Raw genomic sequence first — 14,657 nt, 5'->3', positions numbered from 1 at the left:
TTCTGTTTGCATTTGTCTTGGACTCAAGCCTGAAATTCTTTCTTAGATAAAACACAGGAAATTCTCACCAAAAGACATATTTACATATTACATTGTTTCTTTCCCCTTTAATACAGCTTTTCTTTCTTGAGGTTTTGCATATTCTCTCTTCAGCTAAATACACATTATTCCCCTCCTCCTCTCCTCCCCCCAAATCACACTTAAAATAACCACAACTGCAAGCAGAGACGTGAATTTATGGAGTCTGAATTCAATACTAGCAAGACTGACAGCATAAACAATTATTAGTGATGCAATTGTCCCCCAGGGGCACTGGCCTTCAGTCCAAGGCTGGGAAAACATCAAATTCCTATCATTGCACTAAGTGCCAATATTCTACCTTGGTCAAGTCACAGGTAGACTTGTTGTGCAGCTGTATATTAGAAGAGAAGAAATTCATATGTTTATAGAAATGAGCAAGAATGTGGCTGCACAGCCATTCCAGTGCTCTTATTGGGAGTGATCTGGTTAAAAAGAGCCATGGAATATTCAGGAAGCAAACTGTACTTTGGAGGAGGGTGGGTACAATTTGATGTAAGTAACTATAGTGACTTTAATCAAGACGCAGAGCCAGAGTGAAAGTCAGAGAGATGGAAAATGCAAATAAAATAGAAGGAATACAGGAGCAAATGAAAAAAGAAAAAAAAAAAGGAGAAAGACGATGAAAGAAGAAAACAAAAAAGAAAAAAAGGGAAAAAAGCAAATAGAAAGAAGAAGAAACAGGAAAAAAGACACTTTAATGATTCAGGAGCATAGTTAAGTTAAAGTAAATCGTAATTTTAAAATAATTCTGATCTTTCCTGTTTTTATATACACAATTATGCCAAAGGGGATTTAAATTTCATAACATCTCAAATGGGCCAAAATCCCATCAAGCACCAAACTTCTGAATATGAATAACAGAGGATTACTTTAAAATACTTTTACAGTAACGCTACTTTATAATAAATAGAACAATTCCTATCTTGTCAAGACAACTTTTTAATATTAGTTTAAATGGTTATTAATAGTTGTTATCACTTTGGATATTAGTACAACAGATACTCCAAGCAGTAGTTTTCTCAGTAAATTTTTGGCAGCTCAGATATGATTGTCTGCAATCATTATATATCTCACATGCTTTGCCTGGCAATACTGCATGGGATGGCTGGGTGGTTTGAACCCCGTCCCTGAATCACACAAAGGAGGAGACAGAAAGCAACTGCAGCCCTAAACCTAAGCATTATCTTACAACTGAACTCTTGAAATGACACTATTTTTTCCATCTTCAAAACACTCTGATCTTTCCCTTCTCCTGAATTGCTGAGGGATGAGGTGAAGGCTCTCAGCCACATGATGGTATTCAATCAGTGCTGTTTGGTTTGACTGCTTCTGTCCCAGTGATCTAAGTCCTTGGAGATGTAGTAAGTACCCACAGAGTCTGATAGAGATACAATGAATTTCTTCATGGAGCTATCCAAAACTAAAACTAAAGGTGTCCTTGGCAAATTAGGAGTTAACGAACTATTCAGCTTCTAACAGCAGTTTGTCCCAGCTGAAAGTCTTTTGCAACACTGTTGAGCTGTATAAAGCTGCAGCCTTTTGTCACCTATTGGTCTGCTGGCAAAAACTTGAAGTTTTTTCATAGCTTTAAAGCCCCTTATCCCCAGTTCCCATTAAATCTGTAATCTAGCTTTCTGCAGCAAGTCTCCAAGCTCTCTTGCTTTCCATCCCTTCATACTGTCCAGCAAGGGGACCTACTGACCCTTTCTGAGAGTCTCCTCCAGGTGATTTTGAAGGTATCTTGAGTTATTACTGAACAGGATGGAAAGAGTCACAAATGTATGAATACTTCTTTTTCTCTGGAACATTTTATTCTCATTTTGGCACAGATCTTCAATGCTGTTTTAAGGAATTACATCATTAAAATCTTTATGTTAGTCTGCATGTGCTGTAATTAATCCCCCATCATATCCTCCAATTACTTCCTTTCAAAGAGGTAGAATTCTAAAAATGGTGAGATGTATAGATGTAATAACTGATGCAATATATCTCAGTACAATTTAAACAGGAAATTTCAGATTCCTTCTTTTCAACAGTTTTCCAGAAATGTTTGGCATTTACTACTTGCTGTGAAAGGCTCTATCAGGCATGAAACAGAGAAGGCATGTGTCACTAGGAGAACTTATGTTGAGATAAAACTCAGTGCAAGAGAAGCAGCCCCCTTGTAAGAGAAATAGCTCAGTCAGGGCTTCCATGTACAGCTGTCATGTACATGTTCCATGTACAGTGTTTCAGAGCATGTCTGTGGCTGTGTTGGATCCAGCTAGACTACTTTCCTCTCCCCAGACCTGCAGTAGACTAGAGGATCTGTATAAAAACATGGAAATCCCAATGACAAACTGTGATTCTTGAGTAAAATGCAAATCCTGCTTTAGGGCTTCATTGCATGAGTGACAGTAAGCCTGTGATGATAATGTGCATCATCTGTTGTTTTGATGGGTTGTAAATTTTCCCAGAAAAAAAGCCTAAGCTGGTTTTGAGATCAATTTACTTTTAAATTTTAAGATAACAGTAATTTTCACAGATTAAATCCTTAAAAATGAATATCCCTTGTTTTTAAGAAGTAGTGATTACTTGCTGTGTACCTCACCTTTCCAATCACCATCACGTGCTGTGATCATTTTTGCAAATGTTGGCTGATACTAAAATTAATGCAATTCCATACAGATGCACCTCTGCATTGTAGCAATTTAAACAGCAACAAAAAAATTACTAATAAAACTTTTCAGTGCTTAATGGATTTTTTTCCTTCAGAGAAATAAATTCTTAATGCCACTGATATAAAGAAGCAATTTACGTATGTTGTACCAATTTTGCACTCACGGGCTTCTAATTGAAAATTATTTAAGAATTTTTCCCATCTTTTCACATGCATGCAATAAGAATGCCATAGCTCACCTCAGAATTTAAATTTTTCAATGCAGAAATGCACTATATATATCATATACTGACAGGGAAAATTTGCAAAGCACTTTTAAAAAAAACCTAGTGATATAAATGTCACGTAAGCCTTTCTTGGCAGGTGCTGAAAAAGAGTTAAAATTTCATACTGATATACAGTTAAACATATTTAAGCAACTTCAGGAGAAAAAAGGAAACTTGGTATGGATTCAACTCAATCCATGTGGAAGAGCACAGAAGACAGACTTGAACTAAACTTATCAGGCATTAAAAATGGACAACAAATGGGAACATTTCATGTTATCATTTGGCATTCAGAACATATTGTCAAGGAAACCAATGCCCAGCAAACTCTCAAAGATTTAGGCTTGACCAGCTTGATATCAGAGTTGTTTAAAAAAAAGGCTGATATCCTGACATTCTATCAAACCTACCATCTCTAGAGAAACTGAGCCTTCTATTGTTGGTTTCACAAGAGGAGAAATTTTACTGATGAAAAATAATCTTTACATTTTTTTAAAAAATGCAAGTGCACCCCAGTATATACACAGCATAGTTTTGCTTTCTTCCTTCCCAGGTTTTTTATCTAATGCACTAGGCTGAATCCCTGTCCTCAACACTGCTAGTCTGCAAAATCAGACTGCATTACAAAACAGAGTATTCAACACAGTGTTAATGCAGACTTATCTAAAATTTGCTATTCACTGTACTTTGAAAGTTCTTTAGGCTGTCTTAAACCAAGGGAACGTCAATGCCCACCCACTGTTACCATCGCCCTCATATTTAAGTTAACCTTTTAACCTAATGGTTGGACACAGCTTTTAGGAGAAGTAATTTGCTCATGATTTTCACCTGGGAGGTTCCATTAAATGAGCAGTTTGGGCATATCCACAAACCACTGGAAGGAGACAAGGCTGCCAGGAGACTTCTCTGGCAATATGTATGTCATCATGAGAAGCATTTATCTGCTTGAAAGGGATGCAAATAACTAAACAGGTTATTTTATCCATGTGTAGTAGATAAAAAATCTTTTTTCCCACTTGCAAATTGATGTCTTCATATTTCTTTACTTTTCCAATATAAACATTGCTTTGGGACCAATTTTTAAATCAGTAAGTGACCTAGAAATTTTCACTTACAGTTTTTTTCTTCAGTCAAAGCATTTTGTTGTCAAAGTTACAATATGTCATTTCTAAATATAAACTCAAAATAATGGTCATTACTTTTGTTCATTAAACCTTTTAACTGCAGCATAATGCCTTAATTCTTCAAAAATGTATCTGCCTATGCCCAAGTGCTTGATGTCCCCCCATGCAGCGCCCCTCATCTAAAAGAGGAAGACACCAGGTGGCAGCATATAGTGAAAAAATGTATTTTACATTTCTAACAGCACAATTAGTGATATTATAGCTGAAGAAGTCATAAACTTTTTCTTCAGTTTATAGAAAATGATTATCAAACACAACCAGATAGAGACAGTGTCGAAGACAGTGTCAGCAACTCTACAAAAGGCAGAAAACCTGTGGAAAAAACCAGTATATAAGCATGGCTGCTATAATCAAGTTGCAAGACGAGACAGAAATGTAAATGTACAACTTGACATCTTGGCAAGTCTCAGAAGCCTTCATGCATAGCACTTCAAAAGCAGGGTATTTTTCTAGATTACCAATATTTTGTTGAGATTTGTTGGGAAACGAGAGCAGATAACCTAATACATGTATTTCCTGGGTCAGGCTGTACCTGTATAAAATTGCAAACCTCTCATTGCATTGTGAATTTACACTGTTCGCTCAGGATCTAATATTGAGGGAGAGAAAAAGTAGGGGAGAGAGAGAGAGAGTGACTGCTCCTGACCAAAGGTGACACCTGTCAAACTGTCAAAGATATCATAACTGGATTCAGTGATTTTGCTTCAAATTGTAGGAGTTTAAAATGAGCTTGCTCATTGCAAAAAAAATCCCGAAAAACCAAAAGTAACCAACCAACAAAACAACAAAAAACCCCCTAAAAAACCAAAAAACCCCCAGCCCAAATAAAAAAGTTCACCTTTAAGATTTACAGTGCTTAAAAGACTCCACAGATCAAAAACTTGCCATTTCATTTGAGATAAAATAAATACACTTAAGATTAACATAGGAAGGGATACTTAAAACAGATTCCTTTGGGGAACAAGACAGAGTCAAGGAAAATTATTGAGATGTTCTTATAACAAATACAACATAATCCTGCTGTTTTCTTATAAATGATTGGCAAATGTACCTTCATGGTATTTTACTTTTTGTAGGGTAAAAGACCAACTTGTTAGAATTCAAATGAAAATGTGATTGTGTGAAGAGTTAATATCATAATTAATTCCCTTACCTTTTCCAAAACATTTTATTTTAAACATAGATATGAAAGACAATACTAATTTAATCAATTGATCAGGTTCTGAGAAGGCTTTTCTCATCTTGAATTCATAAAAATGATCATGTTTTAAAGAAATAATATTTGAATTAATGTTGCACAGGAAGGGTCTTTTTCCCTAATGCTTACCAGATTAACTTTCAGTTTTGCATGAATGAGTAAAATAAGAATTCAAGGAATACTATAATGGCAGCAAAATTCAGAATAGTTATATGAGGACTTTGATAAATGAGCAAATATAACATAAAAGTATAATTCAGAGACCAGAATCTATCATTATTTAAATTTAATAATTTAAAATTGCATGACCCACTGCTAAAGATTTGTCAGCACAAATGCACTGACATATTCTGTACTTGTTTACATACATAAAGTTCTCTGAATTTACTATAATGCAGTAGGAAATGTAAACCTTCCAAACCCTTGAAATAATTTGAAAATTGTCATTAATATTTAATTTGAAATAAAGGTTTCCTTTTTCTTACAATATATTTTTTCTTCTTTCAAAATTTAAAAAGTGTAGTTAAGTATCAAGAAACTTGAGCTCTTTCTTAATCTACGAATCTTAAAATTATTTTTCACAAAATTATTTGGCTTTCTTTAAGAAGCTCAAATTTTAAAGTATATGATTATGAATCAAAAGCACATTTGGATAAATTATTTAATGCATATAAATTGAAAGTTTGCAAATCTGTTATCTAGACAATACAAATTTTTGTCCCATTCCAGTAACAAGATTTGTGAAAGTGGACTCCTGAGCTCATCCAAGCCTTCAGTGGTACCAGCAGCTATGCTTGAAGCCCATTCCAGTGCTCAGCCAGACTAGGTAATTTTATACTTGCAGGCATAACTGATGTCTTAAATCACTTTGAGAACTGAATGCATCTTAAATGAATCATTATAGCTAATCTGAAAAACAATCTGCTCCTAGGTACCAGCTATTCTGGTGATAATAGATTCCTGATTACCTTTGTACAGTGTGATTAAGGTTAACTTAGACACTGTTGAAACAGGAGGAATAAGATTGCCAAGACAAGGAGTAGAAAATAATCACAGCTGTTTTTTTTCACCTGAACAGAAAATAAATAGGCTTTGCAGAGGAGATGTTCAAGGACAAATTTCTCCACAACTTTTAGGCCTTAGTTGCTGTCATCTTTAAGCAACCTTTTGTACAGAAGAAGCAAAAAAGAAAAAAAAAAAGAACAACGATAATAATTGATATAATTGATTCAAGTTTTGCTTAACTGGTTAGCTTTTAACTGGGCATTGGAGAAGAATCTTGCCTTTAGTTATTAAAACACATTTTAAGCACTGTAGTCCCATATTGTTTCCATAATAGTAAAACCACATTTAAAAATAAATAATTTCTGGTCTTTATTGTTAAGAATATTTTAATTGTCCAGATGTAGAACATTGGTTTGTAGAAAGCAATGACATGTAGAGTATTTACATTTCTTTCTCTCCAAGTCCAGACAAGGCACTCCCTTTTTCCAGTGTTTCTCATGGCTGGGGCAAAAAGCTGTTGATTTCTTATTTTTTAAATCTGATTTCAACTCTCAAGTGATTAGTGCTAGCCAAGTGTACATCCTCAAGTGTTAATATAGAAAAATATTTGTCTATTTTGGAGACTGATTAATAAGCCCCCAGAACATAAAGTTGTGCTGATAGAAGCATGAATATTTTCTTATTCTGTAAATGTAAGTAACATAAGGATGCCAAAACCATTTCTTACTATCCCATCCTAAATTATGTAGGAAATGCATCTGTTCAGTCACATGAATCCTTATTTTCTCAAGGATTGTCCATATAAGCACCTTTCCAAAGACATCCAGTTTGTGGCTCCAACACCCTATTGGTCACATGATGCTATTTCACCCTGACCACGAGATATAACAGTGGCATCCTAAATTTAGGATGGAGGTTATTCAGCTGTATGCTCCTCATAAGCCCAAAATACCAAGGACATCTGCATATCAAAGGCCTTCCTGCTGCACCCTGCAGAATGGTAGAGAAACCTTTCCATAATGTTCTGTGGAGAATCCTGCTCTTCTTTGCCATGCCTGTATTCAGTACAGAGCTCTCTGTGTGTGAGAGCATGCAGGTGTGGTGTGCTTAAACACAGGGACATGTCCTGTGCACAGGCATTCCACTGACAAGAATGGGTTTGGCTATCCAGAAGTGAACCTTCAGTAAATGTTAAAGAACTTGTGCATGAAAATATACACACATAACCTCGATTTTATTTAAAATAGTATCTATTATTTATTTTCACAGAAAATTCCAAATGACGCTGAATTTTAAATACAAATCTTGTTTAATATTTTATAAAATTTCTTATGAAAATTTAAAATGTCCTGATTTCTATAATGATATATGATTTCTATAATTCTATATGAGTCATTTCAACTAGGACTATCAAACCATATGGATATCCCAACACATCGTGACACTGTTTGAAATAGTTTGGTTTAAATCTGTATAAAACTGAATGAACATGAATGGACATGGTTAATCTGTACACAAATTTTCTACCTATGAGCTATATCCTGTGTAGTTAATATCTTTCACAAATTCCTTATCAGGAACCAGATCCAAACTCATGTCTCCCTTCCCTGCCTTGCTATTCCCACTACCCAGGTCTGCATATGATGGGGTGTTTAACTTTACAGTCAGACTCTGATGCAGTCAACTGTTTGCTATAGTTTGTTTAAAAATACCACAAATCATTCCATAATATAACTAATCACCCTTCCACTCCTGTTTACATACTATTAATAAACACAACAAAAGAAGTTCTCCTTGGAGACCAAGCATCCGGAGTCCTTGGAGATCTGCATTTACTGACTACAAAATGGGAATAAAATCTCTGAAACTGTCCATTACCATTAAAAAATGGCTCCCTGAGTTTCAAGTGCAGAATAATTTTATTCCTATAGCTAATCTGACAAAAAAAATCCCCAAACAGAATCCAAATCAAAACTAGAAAAACAAAAGCAAACAAAAAAATTCCCCAAATCCCCAAAACTACAGTCTACCTTATAGACAGAACACCACATTGTGGATTTTCAGAGATCACTAGGTAGATAGCTGCAAGGTATGGGGAGCTGCAGAGTGTAAAACTTTAGAAGAGAATTGTGTATGCAGAAACTTTAACTTCACTTATATAAAATTATATAATAAAATGACACTTGCATATATGTTCATCATGATATAGTCATCACAGCAAAAGTGTAAAAATTACTTGCTGAAGCTGAATTAACACATAATATCCAACTCCCAGGAAGTGGCCCACTCTTCTGCAAAGCCAGGTTTTAAGAGTTCCCCATATTAGTAGAGAATCCAAAATTTAAAAGGGATGTTTAATACCATAAAAAGTGAAAAGGTGTCTGTGTGCTTCTCAGGATCTGGTAAAATGGGAGATCACCTTCCAGCATAACACGTGTATTTATTTGAGAATTTGTGCTGCTATGTATGCAGTGACAGAGTGCAGAGCTCTCCATTTGCTATAGTTATGCACTGATGATAAATTACAAGTGAATTTATTTTTGTACAAGTGAACAATCCCAAATGTAAATGTTTATTAGAACTTCTGTTAGCCACAATCAAAGGCATTAGTTAACTTGCTATTATTGCAGTGCAGTAAATGACAGGTGGCCTCTATTTTACTTTTTATAGACTTGTTCTAAATATATATTTATGCTAACTACACTTTTTATTTTAATATTTTATGCCAGATTTTCTGCTGGTCTGGTAACCAGAAGCATTTCAACAAGTGAATAGATGGAGCAGGAGTTATTCTAAGACTTTTCAGCATAGGCAAGACTTAGAAGTTTAGATTTCTGTGCTTCTTGAGGCAGGGGAAACAATAAGTTCTAGAAGGAACAGATAGTATATCAGGAGTTTCTAGGACATCCAAGCATGTCTGCACATGTTGGTGGCTGGAGCATTATGAAGAATTCTCCAAAAGATGGAAAATAGCAAAAGAAAGACCCATGCTTATCATAGTTCTGTGTATCTATGAATGAACATAGCAGGAGGTTCCTTGCATGTCTGAGCTCTCAGGCCAGCCCTTCCTCACCACCTAGCATGCACTGGACTGGCAGAAAAGTCAGGCTCCCCTCTGACCCTAAGCATCTAGAACCACCTGACAAATTTTGCCTTAGAATGACATTCTCAGATCAGTTGGATAGTAGATACCTTCAAGAGGACTAGGATGACTGGATTTGGACATCATAAATCAGCCACAATTTTTCTCTGGCAACATCTTTCATGAGATTTAGGTAACTTCAGAAAAACTTACTTTCCTAAATATCATAGCTCCTTTAAATTATTTTCTCATATGAAACCTCAGCTTATTGTAATCATCAGCTGTTAATAATGTGTTTTTAATTGTGAAACTCCTAGTATTTTTTGCCACTAAAATGGCCTTCTGAGACCACTTTCATTTTTTTTCCTCAGTGTCTCTCACACTTTCTGTTGTACAATCCAAATAATGAATAGTATAATATTTTTTTATTTCACTTCCAATCTGGAATCATGAGAGAAGTTTAAAAAAATATAACCTTTGTACTCACCCCAGCCTTTGGTTTAGCTCCAGAGCTGGCTACTGAAGAGGGAGATGCTAGGTCAGGAGCATGGATATTAGAAGACAAGTTTGTTTGTGAGTGATTTACTGAAGCAACATCCACTCCACTTTCAGAACCAGATTCAACATCCTGTAGAAAAATATTGAGAGTCTCTTTAGTAAATTTGAATGTGAAATAAAACTATATTTCTGCTAAAAAATGGAAATATTTAGGCAAGCTCACTTAAAAACATATGCTTATTTTTTTTTTTTTCAATGTGGTGGTTTGCTTTAGCTGCTGTTCTGAAATTATAAATCACTACTAACATCAAAGCTATCATTCCCCTAAAGCATAGAATGCAAGGTAAGAAAAATCAGTTAAGGGCTGCAAAAGTTTGACATTTTTTTCTGATATTCAGTATTTCCTGTGTGCTCCCACCTTCTGCCTCTGCAGCACTGCAATCTAGAGAACATCTGTAAGCCATTACACAGATGAAATGACTTCACCATCCAGCAGTTTATACAATTCAGAGGTACGGTTCCTTAGTTTTTTTGAATCACCAGACACTTATCAGCCAAATACCATTTCTGGTTAAAAAGCCCTTACTTTTAATGACATTGATTACATTCCTCTTTCTGAGAATAAAAAGAAGATATACAGTATGTTTTATTGTTGAGGAAGTAAAAATTTAGCTCATGCTTGATTTACTGTATAGGGTGAGGGCAAGGGATTATACTGTTTGCAGATAAATTGTGACACATATCTGGCAAAGACCTGGCTATGTGCAGAACCAGCCATATACTTGTCAGGATTATTAGCTGAGGTGCAGCCTACATAAATACAACTATGCAAAAAAAAATCTCCTGAACTCTTAATCCCAGAAAGTGCAGCCTCAGTTTCTTAATGCCAGGTTCCTAGAATAGGTGAGATATGGGACAAAATCGTCTCAGGGGTTCTGCTCCTGAACTGAAGAGATATAGCACCCTTTGATTCATTAATTCCAGTTAAGTCTCTGGTCTGCCAAGCCAAAGCTGCCATTTAGACAGGTGCCTACCTCTATGCCATGTATGCCAGTGTGTGGTGTTATGAAAAGGGTTAGAAATTAGGGACAAAGCTGGACTCTAGGTAAGATCTTGTATTTGAATCAGATATTTCCTGCCAGTGCTGCACTGGGAAATGCAGCAGAGCCATGGAGCATTCTCTGTAGCAGTCAATTTGGCTACAGCTGCTCTCAGAAGTTTCTGGTTAGCAGAGCAATGCTGCCACAGTGCAGAACCATGATCCCTTCTGCATTACCCAGGTTTTTACATCATACTCAAATGATTTCTTACCATAAAATAAATATGACCCTGAACTCACTACCTATACATTTTGAAAACCAGATATTTTGACCTTCTGGTCCACAACAATCAAAGGTTCAAAAATTCCTAGGAAATCATTGTCCACAGATAGCATATATTCCGTGTTTGATGCAAACTGTCTTTCTGCAGGGCTGCTTTGCAGCGTGGGAACAGGTACCATGTCTGATTATCAGGCAGGGTTAATTATACACATTGCCTCCACTCCCTTTATTGCTGTAAGAAATTAGCTAAAGTGCTGGCATGGATTGGTGAGATATAGAGAACAGATGTTAACATTGTATTTCAGGTTTCCTGTGTCATCAGTGTTTAAGGAGCTACTGTGAGAACATTGATATTGAGTGGGAAAATGTATAATGATGAAAAGTGAAATTATTGATTTCCTCTAAAAATGACACACTGTATAATTTTCAGCTGATCAAACCCAGTGAAATACAGCTTTTCTCACCTACAGACCACTCACTTAGCAAGAATGAAGCTTGGCTTTCAAAGGAGAAACTCCTTGTTATTTAAAAGAAAATATCACTAACCAAAACAAATGATATGAAAGCTAGTCTTGAGATCTCGGGGCAGTGTTTCTCAGGTTTCTTGAATTGAAAAACAGCTGCAGCACATGTGGGTGAAATTAACAGGAAGCCTGCACAAAAATACCTTGTATCAGCCATTTCATGTTCTTCAGAGTAACATGTGTAAACACTTAACAGAAAAAAAAAGAATGCATCAGTCATGTTTGTGAGCTGTCCCATCTCCTTCTGGGTTCCTCTCGGCAAAGAATGATCCTTTAAGTGAATAAAAAAACCCCTACATTCAATAATTCAAGTTCTGCCCAGGGTCTTACTTTGAATGGCCAAGGACTTTTGGCCTTCCTCTAGCAGAAAAGTCTGTAGCTCAGACTTACTTTCAGTTCTATGTCAAATGACACATATTCATGTTCCGAGACTGGTGTGACCCTCAGCCTGTGTTGACTGCATTTACAGAAGGTGATAATTAGAGATTCAGAAGTTTTCTGTATCCTGTTGATCTCCCTTTGTTTTATCTGGGAGTTCTTAAGCTCTCATTTATGAAAGGATGCCAAAAGGAAATAATGGATGCTTATATTATTGCCTTCAAAACATGTATCTATACCAAAAGAAAATACAAGCGAAATTATTTACAAAAACAACTTTAGTTCTAAATCAAGGAGCCAAAAGATGTCAGGACTGAAAGAAAAAGGTGAAGCAAAAAAGATTCTATTTGGAATAATTATAAAAAATTGACCAAACTGGCTTACAGGTATATGCCTCCTCTTGTATGTTGGGGTGCTGGATGGGGAAGAGCCTGCACTGAGAGCATTTTCAATGTCCTGGTCAAGCTGGTCCAGTTTCATAATTAACAGCACCATTGAATCCAGTCGTGAGCGATCCCGATCTTCTGTTATTTCCTATGGAACAGAAAATATAACTGATAAATCTGAAACGGTATTAGTTGGAAAGAATAACCTTAAATTATGAAAGCACTGTTTCTTAATTTACCAGGAAAACACACTAAATAATAAGCAGAAATAATTAAAAAAAGAAAAATACTGCTTTGTGTAACCATCTTACTGATGTACTGATGTATTAATACTGATGTATTAATATTTTATATTAATATTTAATATATATCCATTATAGCAATTAAACTTTTTAAAAGCACAATTGTTTGGAATAAATGCATCAATACCTGGATGCACAATATTTTTAAACAGCTACAGTTTCTAAATACTCCTCAAAATATTCACCCCAAATTAATTAACTTGATTGTACAAGTACAAATGATGAAGGTTAACTTGTGATGGAAACAGGAGACAAGTTCAGAGAGGCCATTTTCCAGCTGAGGACAACCCCAACTTCTTTTCTTTGTGGAACTCTTTAGTGTAACTATGTTTTGTTGATTTGTAGCAGAGATCTCTCTTGGTTGGAAATTTTTGATACACATGAGGTACATCAGGGTAATAGTGAGCACAGATCATAGCTCCTCTGACTGGAAAGAGAGCAGGATGAAGGGGTATTCCCTTCACAGCATCAAACAGTTTATGCAGCTAATTTCCCTATATTCCCTAGATAAAGCAGGCAGAGCAGATCCTCCAAAGTGCAAAGTCTTTGATTTGATGGACTAAATAATGCTCTCAAGGAGCTGTCCCTTTCCCTTTTATACAGAGACTTAACACAAAAGTTATATAACTAGCCTGCCTCAAAATTCATAGGGGCTATGAGAACCCCTACCAGTTTCTGTATGAATTTTCATAATTTCAACTTAGAAAATACAAAGTTCCATTAGCTCCTTTGCAATAAACTTTTGTAAATCCTTCTCAAGAAATGGATGCAAAGATGTTACAATTGCATCATTGTGCCTGAGAAATAGGCAATATAAGTATCCAAATCAGCCTTTTATTTTATAGCAACTAAACTGTTTTTCAGGCTATACAGAGACTTGTTAGGATTTCATTAGCAGGATTTTTGTAGACTGCTTCAAAGGCATTGCAAAACTTGAATTAAATGATTCCTGCTAGAATTAAAGGATATGTTTAGATAAAATAGTCATATAAATAAATACTCTACATGATCTTTAGGTGAAGACAGATGTGTGGTTACTTAACCAAATCTTAGAGAAGTAGAATTACAAATCTGTCAGTCCATAGCAGGATTATTCACAATGTACAATGCAAAGGTTAAACCCAGGGAAACTGTATATTTAATTTTGTATTACAACTTGATATTTTGCATTGTGTTTCAAAAAAAGCTGCTGAATTTAGATGGTCCTCTGATGACTCTGAACTGAGTTTAGAGTGATTGTGAGAGAACATCACCTCAAAATACCTTAGAAATCATCAAAATGGGTTAAGCTTCACTTTGTTTCAAATTGAAATCACAATATCCCAAATTGTCACTATTACCACTGCACAGATCTTCATTGTAACTGATGTTAAATTGATACCTGAGGTTTAAAAATGTCAGAACAGCAATTTAATCTAATCTGCATGGGTTCAGAGAGCCCAGTGGAGCAGCTGAGTGTTTGCTAACAGAGCAGACATGACCTTCCTTGTGTCAGGGGCCATGTTTGCCAAGATGAGCAGGACTGTCGCCAGTTTATACATCCAGAGGATGCCAGTGCTGTTACTAAACTAGCTTCCTACACAGTCCCCTCACTGTGTTTTTTATTTATATTGGTTTTGCTTGGATATACACCACTGTAAAGGCTAATCAACCTAAAATTGACACTGGATTTAAAAATCAGAAATTCATTGCCATACCACAACAAAGGCACTGGTGTCGGTGTGGTGGGGTTTTTTTTGTTCGCTTTGTGGTTGGTTTTGGTTTTTGCTTTT

At 35.7% G+C, this 14,657-nt stretch overlaps 1 protein-coding gene across 3 annotated transcripts in view; it reads right to left on the bottom strand.

The window, feature by feature from the left end:
• Positions 1-14,657, bottom strand: part of DLC1 (DLC1 Rho GTPase activating protein) — a 245,891-nt gene that overhangs the window by 151,642 nt on the left and 79,592 nt on the right. For all 3 annotated transcript variants that reach the window (XM_015625003.2, XM_015625002.3, XM_015625001.3), the window contains exons 3-4: positions 12,582-12,731; positions 9,963-10,103 (exon numbers count right to left, since the gene is read on the bottom strand). In XM_015625003.2, coding sequence (XP_015480489.1) covers positions 9,963-10,103; positions 12,582-12,731 — 291 coding nt within the window. The remainder of the gene's footprint in view (positions 1-9,962; positions 10,104-12,581; positions 12,732-14,657) is intronic.

The sequence above is a fragment of the Parus major genome, chromosome 4 (genome assembly GCF_001522545.3).
Source record: "Parus major isolate Abel chromosome 4, Parus_major1.1, whole genome shotgun sequence".
Lineage (NCBI taxonomy): Eukaryota > Metazoa > Chordata > Aves > Passeriformes > Paridae > Parus > Parus major.
The sequence above is the reverse complement of the archived record's forward strand: the minus strand, read 5'-3'. Positions and strand labels throughout refer to the sequence as shown.